Here is a 17,820-nt window from a genome sequence, read left to right as displayed (position 1 = left end):
AGACGACTCCAGGGGCCAGCCACCCAACCACACAGCAAGCTACAGAGTAAGAAACAAAGAAAGGTATACAGGAATAGAAAAGGAAAAGCCCAGAGGCAAAAGGTAGATGGGCTAGTTTAGGAAGAGTTGGCAAGGGTGGGGATTTAGCTCAGTGGTGGAGCTAAAAGTAGTGCACAACATGGATGCAGGCAAAATATCCATATGCATAAATATAAATAAATAATTTCTCATTGAGGCAGCAATGTGATTGTGACAGCTAATCTTGGCTATCAACTTGGCACGCCTGGAACAAGGGAGCCTCAACTGAAACCTGCCTTCATCAGAATGACGTGTGGTCATGTCTGTGGGGCATTTTCTTGAGTGCTAATTCATGTAGGAGGGCTGAGCCCCCAATGGACCTGGGCTGAATAAGTAAGGTAGCAGAACATGAGCCTGGGGGCAAGCCAGTGAGCAGAGGTCTTCCAGGTCTCTGCTTCATTCAGTTCCTGCCTTGAGGTCGTGCCCTCACTTCTCTCAAGGTTGCACTGTGACCTGGGAGTTGTAAGCTGTTGCTTTTGGTCATAGTGATTAACACAGCAACAGAAAAGCAAGCAAGAATAATGACATATATATAAAGTAGGGAAAAAGGCATCCATCTTAGAGAGCTGGAAGATATTTTTGCTAAATAAAACATGATGATAGTCACTAATTTTAAAATTAGGAAATGTGTAGGATGTATTGGCACACACCTATAATAACCAGCACTCAGGAGGCAGAGGCAGTAGGAATCTCTGAGATCAAGACCAGCCTGATCTACATTTTGAGTTCTGGGTGAGTCAAGGCTGCATAGTGAGATTCCCATCTCAAAAAAAAAAAAGGAACACCAAGTTGATGCCTTAAGCCTTCACAAGATGACAGTCCCTCTTGAGGGTATTTCAAGACCCCTGAATAGAAACAACCTTAATAGCCTACCCACTAACTGATGAATGGATATGGTATATACATAAAATGCTTTTGTCATAAAAGGAGTGAAATCCGGTCATTTGTGACAGCTTTAATAAAACTAAAGATCATTGTGCTAAGTGAAATAAGTAAGGCACAGAAAGACAAGTACTGCATGATTTCCCTCAGAAACACACTCTAAAAAGGTGTGATCTCTGGCTGGAAGTATAACTCAGTGGTAGAGTGCTTGCCTACCATGTGTAATGTCCTATGTTCAATCCATAGCGCTACAAAATAGGTAAATGGAAGACAGATAATCTTATGACAGTTGAAACTGGAATGGTAGTTATGGAGCCCAGGAAAAGTGAAGAGGGTGTCTTAGGTTTTCTATTGCTGTGATGAAGCACCATGACCAAAAACAACTTGGGAAGGAAAGAATTTATTTTGCTTCACCTCTACATCACAGTTCATCACTGAGAAAAGTCAGGGCAGGAACCTAGAGGCAAGAGCTAATACAGAGGTCATGGAGCTTACTGGCTTGCTTGCCATGGCTCAATCAGCCTTTCTTACAGCACTCAGGACCACCAGCCCAGGGATGGCACCAAAAACAATGGGCTGGGCCTCCCCACATCAATTACTATTTAAGAAATGTCCTACAGGCTTCCCTACAGCCCAATATTTTTTTTTTTCGGGGGGGGGGGGTTCGAGACAGGGTTTTTCTGTGAAACCGTCCTGGCTGTCCTGGAACTCACTCTGTAGACGAGGCTGGCCTTGAACTCACAGAGATCCACCTGCCTCTACCTCCAGAGTGCTGGGATTAAAGGTGTGCGTCACCACTGCTGGCCCTACAGCCCATTCTTATGGAGGCGTTTTCTCAATTGTAGTTCCTTCCTCTCAGACTCTAAGCTTGTGTCAAGTTGACATAAAACTACCCAGCACAGAGGGGACAGGATGGAGAAATGTGGATTTGGGTGCTAAATTACAAGTACACATGTGCACAAGTTTCTGATGTACTATTGCACAAGCAGCTTGACAACTGATAACAATGTGCAATACTTTTCAAAAAGCTAAAAGAAAATATTTTGAGAGTCCCATCATAAATGGTACTTACCGAGGAGACAGATATCCTTATTAATGGGGCATGATATACATACCTGTAATCTCACCACTTGGAAAGTGAAGATGGGAAAATCATGAGTTCAAGTCAGAGTGCCACTAAATAGAAAGTTTAAGTCCAGTCTGGGGCTACCTAAGACCTTATCTTAAAAAAAGTAAGAGAGGCTAGAGAAATGTCTCATCGATTAGAAGCACTGGCTGCTCTTCCAGAGGACCTGGATTCAATTCCCAGCACCCACATGGCAGCTCACAACTGTCTCTAACTCCAGTTCCAGAGGATCTGATATCCTCACACAGACATACACATAGGCAATGCACATAAAATAAAAATAAATAATTCATTAATAATAAATACATTTTAAAAAGTAAGAAACAAATTGAAAAGATATTATTTGACCTAACTTAAACATTGTATAAGCAGAGGAAGGCAGATCTCTGAGTTTGAGGCTAGCCTACAGAAAGAGTTCCAGTACAGCCAGGGGTACACAAAGAAACCCTGTCTCAAAAAACAAAACCAAAACCATTATATAAATATATTGAGAAATTTCATGGCACACTATTGGTATGTACAAATTTCTTATTTATTTATTTATTTATTTATTGGTTTTTTGAGACAAGGTTTCTCTGTGTAACAGTCTTGGCTGTCCTGGAACTCACTCTGTAGCCCAGGCTGGCCTTGAACTCAGAGATCTGCCTGACTCTGCCTCCCGAGTGCTGGGATTAAAGGTTTGTGCCACCACTGCCCAGCCAAATTTTATTATTTATGTGTCAATTAAAATTTAAGGAAGGAATCTCTATGTGGAAAAGAAAAAAGGGATTAGACAATGATATTTATAAAGATTTGTTTTTCCGCTGGGAGGTGGTGGCACATGCCTTAATCCCAGCACTAGGGAGGCAGAGGCAGGCGGGATCTCTGTGAGTTTGAGGCCAGCCTGGTCTCCAAAGCGAGTTCCAGGAAAGGCGCAAAGCTACACAGAGAAACCCTGTCTCAAAAAACCAAAAAAAGAAAAAAAAAGAAAAAAAAAAAAAGAAAGATTTGTTTTTCCTCATTTGTATTTTTTTTTTTTTTTGAGACATCTTAGTATGTAGCCCAGGATAGTACGGAACTTGGTATGTAGTGCAAGGCTGCCTTTGGACTCAAGATCTTCCTGTCTCAATATCTTGTGCAACAATTACGGGTGCTTATTTTCTGCTACTTGATAACATTTTCTAGCAAGGTACCAAATGGGACGCTGGAATGCTCAGAATTCATATAAACATACTTTTGTTCTAGTAAACAAAGCATTTCTTAACATTAATATTCCATACCTTTTCTTCAAAAAATCTGCTTTCTAGTCTTCTAAGTGTCTCCTGGTGTTTTCTCTCTGAGTTCCTTAAATTTTCTTTCAGCTAAAAAAAAAAAAAAAAAAAAAAAAAAAGAAAGAAAGAAAGAAAGAAAAGAAAAAGAAAAAAGAAAAAAACTGTTCAAAGAGTGGGACATAGTCATAGAAAATTCTAAAGATACATTATATGTCATACAATCTTGAACATACACACAGCATCAATGTCCTCTCCTCTGAGCACATTTTCCTTAACTGTCTATAGGTTTACTAGATTGGTACTGAGTTTCTTAAAGACTTTTCATGAGTAACAGTTCGCAAGGCGGCATTCAGTATATTCTCTTAGGATATATGAAATATGGACTCACAAAATCCAGTCTGTAAATATAAAAGAGAAGAGAGTGGGCTGGGCAGATGGCTCAGCAGTTAAAGCACTCCCAAGCAAGAGAAGGCAGTTCGGAACCCTAGGTTCATGTGACAGGTAGATGTGGCGCCCACCTATAATCCCGGCTGGGGGATGAAAGGCAAAGAATCCTCAGAGTGAGCTAGCTAGGGAAAACTAGCCTCGGGGAACTCTGGGTTTGACTGAGACTGCCTCAAAGAATGAGGTGAAAGAGTGACTGAGGAAGAGCCCCTCACATCTTAGGCCTCCACATACATGTACACCCCCCCATACACATTAACACACATGGACATGCCTATGAAAAAGAAAAAAAGGGTGGTAAAATTACATGGGGCCTGGTATGGTGGCACAAGCCTTTAATCCCAGCACTCACATTGGAGGCAGAGGCAGGGGAATCTCTGTAAGTTCTGTTGGGGTCCACAGAGGTTTCCTGGTGAGAGCTGAGCTTGCTTTACACAGCAGGGTTGCATAAGGGGATGGATTGACCACATGCGTGGTTACCAGGTGTTTGGAAGGGTCTGCACTTGACTGTGCTGGGGAGGACTTTTGCTCCACCCCTTGGCATTTCTATAAATAGCCCTTTAGAAGAGGCAGATTAGGTTTTGACCCAGGCCCTCCCAAGGCTATCCTGTGTTTCTATCTGTCTCTCTCCTCTATATTTCTATCTAAATATTTCTCATTTCTCCCTACCAAAAAGTATCCTGGGGGAAAAAGTGGGGGCAAGTCCCCCACAAAGTTCTAGGATAGCCTGGTCTACAAGGCGAGTTCCAGGACAGCCAGGGCTACATAAAGAAACCCTGTCTCAAAACACAAAACAAAACAAAAAAAGAATCACCATAGAAACCCTCTTCTGGATGTGTCTATAAAGGTGAAAGGTCCAGGGACTGGCAAGATAACTTAAGTGCTTAAGAGCCTTTCATGCTCTTCCAGAGGTTTGTTTCTAACACCCATGCTTAGTGGCTTACAACTGCCTAGGATTCCAGCTCCAAGCAATCTGAGGTCCTTTTGGCCTCCATGGCACACACAGACATACTTATATACAATATATACACCGTTTAAAAATAGAAAGGTTCAGCTCCAGAGGGAAGAACCACCCTGAATGTGGGCAGCACCCTTCAAAAGTTTGGGGTCCAGGACTGAATATGAGGAGAAAGTAAATGTAGTACCAGCATTTATCATTCTTTGCTTCCTAATTGTGGGTGTGACCAACTGCTTGGCATTCTGGAGGCCATGACCTCCCCATCATAATGGACTACTCAAAATGTGAGCCAAAATCCCCTTCATGCTGCTTTCGTCACAGGTAGTTTTCACAAGGAGAAAAGTAACTAATATAATCAATACAAGTCAAGTGTTTAGCATACTAAACATTTAATGGCATAACATCTTCACCTATTACCTAATAATTTTCTATATTATAATCTGTTCTAATATATCAAATCTCCATCTTATTATTTCTTTCAGATGTTCTGTTTGTGTTTAATTTTTGGAATGGCTTGTTACACTTACAAAATTAATTTCAATATACCAGTTCATGTATGGTTCAAATACCCCCCATCCAGGTGTCTGGAGATGGATCTTTGGTACATCATTAGACTCCCCAAAATCTATATATCCATGAATCATTCAAAAGATAATCTGTGGGGCAGACAAAAATGGCTTAATGTGTAAAGGTACCCAGGAGCCACACAGTAGAGGGAACTGACTCCAACTTACACACACACACACACACACACACACACACACACACACGTAAATAAAAATTAAGGTGAAAATGAGTGGCTGAGCAGAGTGACTCATACTTGTAATCCCAGCAGTTGGAAGTCTGAGGCAAAAGAATCCCAAAGTCAAGACCTGCCTGGAATATATAATAAGTTGCTGGTCAGTCTGAGACACAGAAAGACGGTCTCAAAAACCCAAACAAGAGGCAAGTGAGATGGCTCAGGAGGAAAAGGATAAAGACAACTGTCACACAGGCTGCAACTTAAGTTAGTTTTCTAAGTTAGTGGATGGAGAAGACTCCACAAAGTTGTCCTCTAGGCTCCCTTGTTGTACAAAGGCAGGAGCCTTCACACATACATCATACATACACATACAACCAACACACCATTCTTGCTTTCATTTTTCTTTAAAACACATGACCTGAATTCCTTTTCAAAAGCTAAATGTGTTTAGACTCAAATCTACACAAATAAAAATTTTCTACCTAATGTATACATTGCAATCTTAAGTATATGGGCCCCTCACATCTGCCTCATTTCTTCTACATTTGAGATTCCAAAGAACTGCCCTATTTTTTTTTTTTTCCCAGTAAGGCAGTGACTTTGCCCTTGAATTTTAAGTGTTCTACAACAGCCCTCTTTGAAATGTCTGAAATCTACTTCTCCAATAGGTGGCGATATTGTTCTTTAAAAAAGAAAAATCACATCAGGGCACTAGAGTATGAACAAGTTCTTAGTTTATTTTAACTTAGAATGTATAGCTATACACAGGATGGGTAGTCCGAGAGTTCCATAGGTTAACTGTATTGATTCAAACTGCAGCATTGTTATATAAAACAAAACTTGGATATTCTTCCTAGAAAACTTAATATTCCTTCAAATATGGCTGGTTTTTGAGGTGAGCAAAACAAAAAGTACTTTGAGATCTGACAATTATGGAAACCAAAGCAATGGCCATTAGACCTCATCAGGGTCTTCTGGGGTGTTGGCAGCACCTCCCTCTGCTGTTCGACACTTCTCCAGTTTAGCAATCAGTTCTTTCGCTGGATTGAAGACCCCATGGGTCTGCTGGTCACAGACATAGCAGCGTGGGGTGGTGCGGAAATGCTGCAGTGCACACGTCTCACAGAAATAATGCTTACACTTGGTGACAACTGGATTTTGGAAGGTTTGGCGACAGATGAAACATTTGAATGGTATTTCCTCATCATCACTTTCTACTTCGTAGTTTTCGTCTTCATACACACCATAACGGCCCTCGTCAAGCTCACGTTCGATCTGCCACCCGTGCTTGTAATCTGAACGGTCATGGAGGAATTTGCAGCTGTCTCCAAAGCCACAGAAGCCAGTTTCCTTGTAGTCCTTACAGATGTCAGGCTGATAATCCCAGCGCACGGTGGCACGTAGATGTTCGGGGGCTCGGATGGGGCCCTTTCTCACCATGCCGGAGGAGGCATTGCCCATGGACGTATCCTTTGGCTTCATGTACTTCTGATAATTATTAATTCCACGATAGATCTTGTCATCCTCCTTGCCTCTCAACTCCTCCTGGATTTTTTGGCTGCGCTCAAAGATGGCCTGTGCGTCTCGCTCTTTTTCTGTGTCCAGCTCGTAGACAGCTGTCGCCCCCATATCCTCGGGCCCCACTGGTTTGGCCGAGCGCGTGGACTTGTAGACTACACCCAGACTCTCATTCTCTGTCTTCTCCTCCTCTTCGCTGCTCAGATCACAGTAGGCCGCCTTCTGTTTACCGCTGCCACTCGTCTTCTGGATCATTGGATTGTGGGTGGCCCGCTTCTTCTCTGGCCGCACCACGGTGCAGCCTTCGTCGCTACTGCTTCCGCTTTCCCCGGAGCCCGGGTCGCACACTGGCCGCTTCCGGCGGCCAGCACTCCCTTTCCGCCCGGGCTTTTTGAAGAGGAAAGAGCACACCTGGTCCGCCGACTTTCCCTGAGAAACTTGCTCTGCCATCTTTGACTTCGGAGCGCTGAAACGGCTGGCAGCAGCGGCGGGGCGCTGGGTGGCGCGGGATACTACGTCACTGCTGAGCCGCGCCGCCACGTCACTGCTGAGCCGCGCTCAGTTGGCCGCTGGAGCCGAGAACGTCTGGGCGCGTGCAGCAGCCGGCAAAGGTTTAAGAAAAAGATGCCCGCGGTCTTTAGTCAAGTGCTGTTGTGGTTCTTGTATCGCAACGAATACAAAATTCCCGGCTCAAAGAATTTACAATCTAGTAGGGGAAGATAAGGTAAATCAGATGTGTTCTGTACCAAATCCCACGAAAAGATATAAGGAATCGTTCAACAGGTCTCTGGGGGAAAGTGCATTTAAGATAAGCCTTTGAAGACCAGGAGAAATTTTAATGGATAGAGATCTATCAGAAATTTATTGGTAATAAAAGAAATATTCTGAATAAATCAAGAAAGACAAAGACTGGAGTGTAGCTCAGTAACAGATTGTTTGTCAAATATGCCCCAGAGGTTCAAGAAAATAAGATTTCAAAGTTATAAGAATTTCCAATTTGGGTAAATTAACGGATAAGAGACTGTGTATTGGTGTAAGCGTATTGTTATGAAAGTTTAAAATTTAAGCCGGGCATGGTGGTGCACACCTTTGATCCCAGCACTTGAGTGGCAGAGGCCAGCAGACTTCTGTGAGTTCCAGGCCAACCTCCTGGTCTACAGAGCTATTCCAGGACAGCCAGAGCTGTTACACAGAGAAACTGTCTTGAAAGACAAAAACAAAAAAAATTAAAATTTTATATATATACAATCTTAACTTACACTGTAAACTATCTAGACAATATGCTGTTTATAGCTAGGAAATATAAATTCTTTTTTTTTTTAATATAGATTCTCGAGGGAAGTGATCAGCACATTATCAGAACTGATATTTTAAAGATTCCTAGTGGAATTGAGGCATTCTTGTAATCCCAACACTCGAGAGGCAGAGTCAAGAGGATCAGGAGCTCAGAGCCAGCCTGGGCTACATAAGACCCTTTTCAAAATAAAATTAAGATGGGGCTTTGAGAGATGATTCAGCAGTTAAAATCATGCATTGCTCTTGGAGAAGACTAGAGTTCAGTTCCCAATACTTACATCAGTCGGCTAACAACTGCCTATATAACTCCAGCTCCAGAGGCTCCAACACCCTATTCTAGCCTCTTCTGGTACATGCACCCATGTATACCCGCCCCCAACACTTATACATATAATTAAAAATAAAATCTCTGAGAAAAAAGGAATGAAAACAAAATAAAGTTCAGGAGACTGATGCCTGTAATCCTAGCCTTGAGAGGCTGAGGCAGGGATGTTGTTTCAAGCATGAGGCCAGCCTGGGTATACAGAAAGTTCCAGATCAGCCTTTACAAGATCGTGTCTCAAGCAACCAAATAAACGAATATTCCTCCTGCAGCTGTGTACACTTAGGGCTACAAGGGTGTGTGGTTTTAAAGTAGGTTTGCAATTCTTTGACACTATCGTCAAATGATGGAACCTGATGTGGAGACTGGGTTCCAAGTAACAGAAATGGTGCTGTGCCACTTGAAAGGCTAGACCGTGAAAAAAGCTGCTGGGGCTGGGGATACAGGTCAGTCATAGAGTGACTTCACGGCATACATAAGGCCCTGGGTTCCATGCCTACCAACACACACACACACACACACATAAACACACACACACACACACACACACACACACACACACACACACACAGCGCTTCTACACGGCTCTTTTTTTTTTTTTTTTTTTTTGGTTTTTTCGAGACAGGGTTTCTCTGTGTAGCTTTGTGCCTTTCCTGGAACTGGCTTTGTAGACCAGGCTGGCCTCGAACTCACAGAGATCCGCCTGGCTCTGCCTCCCGAGTGCTGGGATTAAAGGCTTGCGCCACCACTGCCGGCTCTACACGGCTCTTGAATTCTTCACTCTCTATGTCATCCAACATATAACAAGGACCCCCCCCAAAAAAAAAAACAAAACACCAAAAAACAAGGACTCTCCGCAGCTTACCGAGGGCCCAGGTGAGTGATGCTGAGGCCTACCCCCTATCACTGACAGCGTCTGCCCAGCCATATGAATGTGCCACTTTGGAAGCAAATTCTTAAGCTTCAATCAAGCATTCAGATGACTCTATCCCTAGCTAGACCATGGAAATCAGCAAAGAGTGTAAAACAGGCCTTTCAGGAGACTTCAGTATTCCTCCCCTCTTGCATCCTCCCCCATACAGCCTTCTAGTTTTTCCTAACATGGTCTCTTATCATCCTAAACACATTTTCCTGTAGAACACTGCTACTTTCCCACTCACCTAAGAACTGATGGCTTGCTCTAATGCAATTCAAAAGCTTAACTACATGGGCAGGTGTGGTGGCTGAGATTCACAAAATGAATGTATTGCCAAGTTCCCAAAGAAACCGATGCCTAGAAAAAGAACATTGGCAGGCAGGAGAGCTGGCTCAGCAGATAAAGGTGTTTGCCATCAAGCCTGACCACCAGAGCTGATCTGTGGAACCCACAAGATAGAAGGAAAGAACTGACTCCACAAGATGTCCTCCTCTGACCTCCACACAGATACAGAAAATATAAACATAAAAAAGAAAAAGAATAGATGACAGTTGAGACATTTTGCTTTCTCTTCTCTAAAACATCCTGGTTTCTCACAGGAATAATTGTGAAGACTTTTGTCGGGGAGGGTTAAATTGTTAATCCAATCTTTTTTTTTTTTTTTTTTTTACAATACTCTTCAGTTCTACATAACAGCCACAGATTCCCTTGTTCTCCCCCTTCCTGCCCCCGTCCCCAAATCCAATCTTCTTAAAGAGAGACTGGAGAGTGTTCAGTAGTTAAGAGCACTTACTGCTTTTACAGAGGACCCAGGTTTAGTTCCCAGCACCCACGTGGTGGCTTACAACCTTCATTCAATCTAGTTCCAGGGGATCCAGCATCCTTTTCTTTCTTCTTTTTTTTTTTTTCTTTCTTCTTTTTTTTCCGAGACAGGGTCTCTCTGTGTAGCTTTGTGCCTTTCCTGGAACTCACTCTGTAGCCCAGGCTGGCCTTGAACTCACAGAGATCCGCCTGCCTCTGCCTCCTGAGTGCTGGGATTAAAGGCATGCACCATCACTGCCCGGCCACCAGCATCCTTTTCTGGCCTGCTCCAGCACCAGGAATGCATACAGTGTACTTACATACATGCAGACAAAACACGCACACATAAAATTTTTTTTTTTTTAAAGTAGAAGAAACAGAAAGAAACTTACATCCTCTAATTCTTTTTCCACTTGGATTTTTCTCTTCTGGAATTGCTTTATTGTCTTTAGTTCTGTCTGAATCATGCTAATTTCTTTGGCTTTTTGAGAAAACTGTCCCTCCAACTCGTGTATTTGTACAATATACTTTTGTTCCTGTATTCAAAAAGAAATAAATGAGTTAGGAAAAACAAGTGTTCCACAGAGCCATGCTTTATCTGAAGCCTGAGCCACTGTGTATCTTCCTGAAAGAACTATCCCATCTTCATTTTACATAAAGCTATGATTTTTGCATAAAATTTTAATTTCTGTTAAATGATGCCAATGGCCTTAAATAAGAAACAAATTCAGGGAATTATTTTTTGTCCATGTAGCCCAGAGAGTAGAATGTGTGGTTAGTAAGCGAAACCCTGATTTAGTCCCCAACAGCAAATAAATAAAATCCAGACCAAATAAGACACCTCTAAAACTCAAAGCCTTTGTGTTTAGTTGGCAACATAGTCTTACAAAAGGAATTTCATATTATTTTTAGGACAAGGTCTTCCCACTGCTTCCCTTGAACTTCCTTCCCTTCCTACTATTCTGCCCTTGAACTAAATATGTAGCCTAAGATAGCCTTGAACTCCTAGCAATCCTCCTGCCTCAGCCTCTTGAATGCTAGAATTGCAGGAATGAGCCACCACACCTGGTTTTCACTTAGTTTCTAAACTGTAGTAGTGTTGAATTGAGGAAGTAGTATACATGAAGTCCTGGGTTCAATCTTCAGTACCACAGGGAGGAAATATTTTTTTGCAGTTTTGATCAAAGATCTTTATCGATCTGTATTTAGGAGAAAAACCACCCCTCTTCCAAAAATTTCTCATTATTTTGATCTCTTCCAATAATCTACTGGTGGTGGTATTAGTGTTCTGAGATTTTTACTGTAGTAAGTTTTAAGTAATGAGGTAATTATACTGATACCATTTAGAACCATTTAGAACTCTTGCTAAGGGATAAAGGTGTATCATACATCAAAGTTAAAATGCTGTGTTTTGAGTCTGGACATGTATGTAATATAAGGTATGAAACCTGCCAGCATGCAGAAGCCCCTAAGTTTGATACATCCCAGTCCAATATTCTTTCATCTGAACTCCAAGTATTATTACTGATTTTGAAACTCAATATCTATTTTTTTGAGACAAGATCTTGCTTTGTTGCCCATAACACTGGCCTTGAGAACATCTAAACTCTTAGGCTCAAGTAGGACTCCTACTTTAGCCTTTGAAGTAGCTGGTGTGGGTCATATGCCTCCATAATATGCTACTTTTGAACATTTGTATAAACAAGTGCATGGGTTTTGTATTTGTTCATTTCTTGTTGTGTTTTTGTTAAGGATCTGGGGATCAAACCCAGGGCCTTGTGGATGCTAGGCAAACACTCTACTAAGCTTCTGGACCCCTTTCACTTTTTTTTTTTTTTTTAAATGTGCCTGTCCTGGATCTCACTCTGTAGCCCAGGCTGGCCTCGAACTCGCAGAAATCCACCTGGCGCTGCCTCCTGAGTGCTGGGATTAAAGGTGTGCGCTACCACCACCTGGCTCTTTTTTTGGTTTTTTGAGACAGAGTTTCTCTGTGTAATGGCTCTGGCTGTCCTGGAACTCACTCTGTAGACCAGACTGGCCTTGAACTCACAGAGATTTTCCTGCCTTTGCCTCCCAAGTGTTGGGATTAAAGGCATACATCACCACCACCGGGCTTCACTTATTCTTATTGGGCCTAAAATAATCAAACTCACTAGAAATCTGGTACCCTAATAAGTAAACTATCAGTATAAGGAGATACTCACCAATTTTTCCTTCTCTTCTTTGGCTTTTTCCTTTGTTTCAACCAATTTCTGTTTCAGTTTTTCTATCTGTAGAAGATAAAATGCCAGAGTAAGGAAGATACAGAATTGCTTTGTGTCCTATTTCTATTCATATGCTTTATTATTTTATACAGTACTAAAGCCAGTAAGCCAGGAAAGACAGTAAAGAAGGAGGGGGCAGGGATTTCCTCGTATATTTAATCTGATTGACAATTTCCAAGATCTAGCTATCACCCTAATTAGTGGATAACTCTTATTGCTATAAAAACCACAACATTGGGCAGGGGAGATGACTCAGTGGTTCAGAGTGTTTACTGCTCTTGCAGAGGACCCAAGCTCAATTCCTAGCACCTACATGGCAGCTCAGAACTGCTTATAACTCTACTTCCAGGGGGGTCTGCTATCTTCTGGCCTCCATGCAGGCTCCTGCATTAATGTGATGCCCGGGCACACACACACACACACACACACACACACACAACACACACACATAAAACCACAACGTCAAGTTTACTGTCAACCTTTTTTTTTTTTTTTTAATTTGGTTTTTTGAGACAGGGTTTCACTATGTAGTGCTGGCTGTCCTGGATCTCACTGTATAGACCAGGCTGGCCTCAAACTCAGAGAGTTCCACCGGCCTCTGCCTCGTGAGTGCTGGGCGTAAATGCATGTGCCACCACCTCCAGGCTCTGTCAACATTTTTAAGTGGGCAGGTTAGTGGTGCTAAGTTTGTTCATGCTCTTACCTAAAAGATCTCCAGAATTTTTCATTTCACATTTCTCCTTTTCCCTTCCTCTGCCTCTGGCAATCACTTTTTACTTTGTTTCTGTAAATTTGAATCCTTTTTATATTTCAAATTACTTGAATCATGACCTCTTGTGACTGGCTTGTATCATGTAACATAATGTCCTTGAGGTTTACTGTACTGTAGCATGTTATGTGGGTTTCTTAAGGCTATACAATTGTCCATAAATATGTAAACCTGATTATCTTTTTCTCTCTGGGGAGGAGTGATGAGGGTAGGGACAGGGTTTCTCCGTGTAGACCTTACTCACCTGAAACTGGATATGTAGACCAGGTTAGCCTGAAACACACAGAGATCTACCAGCCTCCCAGGAGTGCTGGGATTAAAATGTATGCAGCCACACCAAGCCTCACTTGATTTTCTCTATCCATTTATTTTTTAATCGATTTTTAAGTTGTCAGTTGTTTTTTCAGATTTTTAAAATTATGTGTTGTATCTGAATATGGCTGTGTGTGGGGGGTGTCTTTGGTTGTCAAGAAACATCAGATCTCCCTGAAGATGGAGTGATAGGCCGTTGTGAGCTGCCAATGTGGGTGCTGGAAACCAAACTTAGGTCCTCTGGAAAAACAGTACACACTCTTACCTGCTAGCCATCACTCCAGTGATATTTTTAAGTTGTTTTCATTTCTGTTAATGTAAATAATGCTACAAGAAAGAAAAAAAAAAAGCCAATGATAGCAAAGCTATTCTGAAATAACAGCTTGCTTCAAGTAAAGTGTTAACTACAGTATCCTAACCATGTGATGAGATTTCAAGGTCTTACAATCTTTCAAAATTAAAAAAAAAACAAAAAACCTTAGCATTTTAATATAGAGGCAGATAGATGTCTGTGAGTTTGAGGATAGTCAGGGCTATATAGAAATACTGTCTCAAACAAATAAAAAACTAAACAAAATTTAAAAAAGCTTTAAAAAATATAACCATGTCACATAAACTCAGAGGAAGGTTGTGAGGTTGTTTTCTACCTACCTACCATATTATCTTTCTCCTGATCCTGCTTCTTCAAGTAGCTTAATACAGACATAGTGTCTTTTTCCAGTTTATACTGCTGTTTCTTTAAGTCTTCATTATTTTTTGCCAGTCTTCGGGAAGTATCACGATACTCAATCCTAGAGAGTTCTGTGACTTCCAATCTGGCCTCCCAGAGAGAGGCATTGGCCTTGGCTCGTTCAATCACTTGGTCTTCTGTTTTCGATACTTTCCTGTAGAGGATGATAGTGACACTATGGAACTTCTTTATTCTGTTAGCACTATTTCTCTTTTGTTTTCCTTGGCACTGCCTAGCACATAAAAGTGTATATTGTTGGATGAATGCATTTATAAGAAGTACACATTTGTTTGTATTCATGGAAGAGAAGATGAGCGCTCCAGGGGATGACTTTAAAGGACCAGAAAAGCGAAGATGAAATAAGAGGCCACATGCATTTCATAAAGCTCTATACCTCTCATTTACTTCATTCTTCCGTATTTTTTTATTTACTTATCCTTGCTGTGTTGAGAATCAGACCCGCTCTCTAGCATGCTAGGCAAGTGCTCTACAAATGAGCTGCAGTCCCAGCTCCCAAGTTTTTCTACTGTTTCACTCAGTTGTGAACCTTGGTTCACTCCCCTCACTATGGTTACATTTCTACACAAGGACACATTTGTTTGTATATCTGCAGTCTCCACTCCCAGTTTTTGTTAGTGTTGTTTTGTTTTGGCTAGTTCTTACACAAAAGATTAAGTTACTTGGACAAGTATGTTAAATACTTTACTTGTTGGTACCACAACATACCAACCTTCAAGAATGCCTGAAAAACACACACCATAGTCATTTATGCAGAGATGAAAAGAATTTTTAAGGCCCCAGGGATGGAGACTGGTAGCAGTAGAATGAATGTTTATTGTCTATCTAGGTTTGATCCCCAGAACCATACCTTTTTTGAAAGGGTAGATGCAAGGCTTTAATCAATAAAAGGTGAGGTTCTTCAGAATAAATATTGCACTAGCATTAACAAAACACTGCCCTATGATAGGCACTAGTTATAGAAATAATAATGCATAAAAAGTGTCACCTGCATTTGAATTCTAAATAGTCTCCCCAAAGTCTGTAAGTGGATCTGTCCCACTTACACTGTCACGGTCCATATCCTCTCAACTCCTGGTCCTTAGTCCTTCTGCACAGCTACCTTTTGTCCTCTTCAAACTCAGGCCAGCTCCATTCCCAATCCTCCAGTCTGACTTCGCAGGCGCTGGCCCTTTCCAGTGTGATTTAGACACTAGTAATAGAATGCCATTCTACAATTGCCAATTGCTTCCACAAAGTATCAAGAATTGATGAAGGCGCTGGGCAGTTGGGGAGCACGCCTTTCATCCCAGCACTCTGGAAGCAGAGGCAGGCAGTTCTCTGTGAGTTTGAGGCCAGCCTGATCTACAAAGCAAGTTCCAGGAGAGCTAGGACTGTTACACAGAGAAACCCTAGGCGGGGATGGGGGGTGGGGGTGGGGGTGGGGGTGGGGGGTGGTGATTTTAAATTGATGCAAACAATTAGTTGTCTCTAAGAAAAAGACCACTAAGTTACTGAAGAAACAAAGAGGGTTTCTCAAACAATGAGCCATGGACCATTCAAGGAATACAAAGTATATTATTGTTCCTCCCTGTTCACATATGCACTGAAGATGAAGAACCAACCAAAAATAAAACATGACTGTGAGTTACAGGAATGTGATAAGCCCTGGGCAATCTTTAGAATGTGCTAGACTGAGAAGTTACATTTTGTTTTCTCAATCACCTTGTAGAATATGTGTTAAGAGGTCAGAGATGTGGTTCTGTGGTAGAACACTTGCCGATCAGGGGAGGAGGGCCTGAGTTTGATCCTGGGGGTAGGGGTAGGGGGTCTACAAATCAATATCCTATCATTTAACACAGGGGAAAAATAGAAAGAATAATGGTAGTGGTTAACTGGCTGGTGGGTTGACAGGTGATTTTTTTTTCTTTCTCCTTTACTGCTTTCCTTATCTCCCAAGCTTTCTGTACTGAGTATGAACTTACTCGAAGTTACTCTTCTGGAGAAGGAACCTAGGACCCCGCACAAGCACTCTATCACTGAGCTCTACTCACAGACCAAACAAGTTACCTTTTTTTCCCCTTTTTTCTTAAAGACAAGCTCTCCCTATGTAGCACTGGCTGCCCTAGAACTTGTGATCTTCCTCCCTCAGCCTCCAGAGCAATGCGGGCAGGTATGCGTTTACTGAACCTGTCTCCAAAGAATTCACTTTATAATTACAAGTTTAAGGGATTCCTTTGCAATTCCCGTATGTAGAGGTGTTGAACTCCATGTGTGCTTCCAACATCTCGAGGAACTACCACGGGTAGCCCTGTAGGGCTATTTGGGTCGATTGGCATTCTAGCAGCAACTCGGGGTTAGCGCTAGCGCAGGACCAGTGTAGGTGGGGGATCTGACCAGTCTGGTCAAATCCTTTTGCGTTCTCCCTTTGATGCAAAAAGGATTCCTGAAAGGCCCGGGGAACAACTTGAGCCACTCAGACCAGAGCTATAATAGAACTAAACCAGATCCTATCAGTCTCATAACGGAGATCTCTCTCAAGAGGCCAGGGCCAAGAAAGAATGGACAGCCGGAGCTGTCCTCAAAAGCCTGGCAAGCGGAGGCGGGCGGCCAGTGAGCGCGCCCCTAAGAATCAAAGCGCCCCCCGAGGGCAGTGATGGGGAACCGGGAGTCCGGGGCAGGGGCGTGGGGGTGGGACTCCGCGCCGGCCGCTGCGCTTACTTTTTGTCCTTGTCTTTGCCTTTGTTCTTGCCTTTCCTCTTGTCCCTTGCCGGCATGTTGACCTCTTCAGGAGTCTCACCGCCGTGGTGTCTGGGTGGCCGCCACCCGGGCCGACTCTGTCTCTAAGGAAACCACCACGCCGAAGGGCTAACGTCCTCCGCGCCGTTGAGGGCACGCGGAGGGCGCACGCGCGTGACGTGACCGCGGCGAGGGGCGGGGCGGAGAGCGCTCGGAGGAGGCTGGCGGCCGCGCCGGGGCGGCGGCGCGCGCGGTGAGTGTGCACGAGCCCCGGCGGCGCTCCCGGGGTCGGGGCCGGCCGGGGAGGCCGGGAGGCCGGGAGGAGCGGGAGCGGGGCCGCGGGGGAACAGCGGGGCCGCGGCATCCCCCGCCTCCGGAGACTGGCCTCCACGCCTCGGGAGCCTCGCTTTCCCGGCGGCTCCCCGCCCGCCCGCCACGCGCGCATCCGAGCGGCGCCCGTGGGGCTCGCAGCGCTCCCAGTCGGGCCGGCGGGTCCTCTCCGCCTCCGGGCGCGGCCACCGCGGCGGTCCTGGCCCGCGTCCCCGCTTCTGCCTCCGCGGGCGCCCGCGCTGCCCGACCCATGCTCACCTCGCCTCCATCCTGGCTGGCTGCGGGCTCGCGGGCTCCGCAGAGGACGGCGCACCCGGGGGACGTCCCAGGCCAAACGCTTTCAGGG

General features: G+C 43.7%; 2 protein-coding genes across 2 annotated transcripts in view; both read right to left on the bottom strand.

The window, feature by feature from the left end:
* Bbof1 (basal body orientation factor 1) overlaps positions 1-17,339 on the bottom strand; it is a 34,200-nt gene extending 16,861 nt beyond the window's left edge. The window contains exons 1-5 of the mRNA XM_028876791.2: positions 17,127-17,339; positions 14,334-14,562; positions 12,538-12,603; positions 10,726-10,869; positions 3,346-3,426 (exon numbers count right to left, since the gene is read on the bottom strand). Of these exons, the coding sequence (XP_028732624.1) occupies positions 3,346-3,426; positions 10,726-10,869; positions 12,538-12,603; positions 14,334-14,562; positions 17,127-17,182 (576 nt within the window). The 5' untranslated portion in view covers positions 17,183-17,339. The remainder of the gene's footprint in view (positions 1-3,345; positions 3,427-10,725; positions 10,870-12,537; positions 12,604-14,333; positions 14,563-17,126) is intronic.
* LOC114698257 (E3 ubiquitin-protein ligase RNF113A) lies at positions 6,192-10,813 on the bottom strand. Its single transcript, XM_028876835.2, has 2 exons — positions 10,726-10,813; positions 6,192-7,704 (listed from the first exon to the last, which is right to left on the bottom strand). Exon 2 carries the CDS (start codon positions 7,446-7,448, stop codon positions 6,435-6,437), a length of 1,014 nt encoding a protein of 337 aa, XP_028732668.1. The 5' UTR covers positions 7,449-7,704; positions 10,726-10,813; the 3' UTR covers positions 6,192-6,434.
* Positions 17,340-17,820: the final 481 nt, after the last annotated feature.

Source organism: Peromyscus leucopus, chromosome 14, assembly GCF_004664715.2.
Source record: "Peromyscus leucopus breed LL Stock chromosome 14, UCI_PerLeu_2.1, whole genome shotgun sequence".
Taxonomy (NCBI): Eukaryota; Metazoa; Chordata; class Mammalia; order Rodentia; family Cricetidae; genus Peromyscus; species Peromyscus leucopus.
This window is presented reverse-complemented; position numbering and strand designations above follow the sequence as displayed.

Bases quoted from the DNA above. Each gene is read 5' to 3' on its own strand.
- LOC114698257 (XM_028876835.2), bottom strand. From the start codon at position 7,448: ATGGCAGAGCAAGTTTCTCAGGGAAAGTCGGCGGACCAGGTGTGCTCT.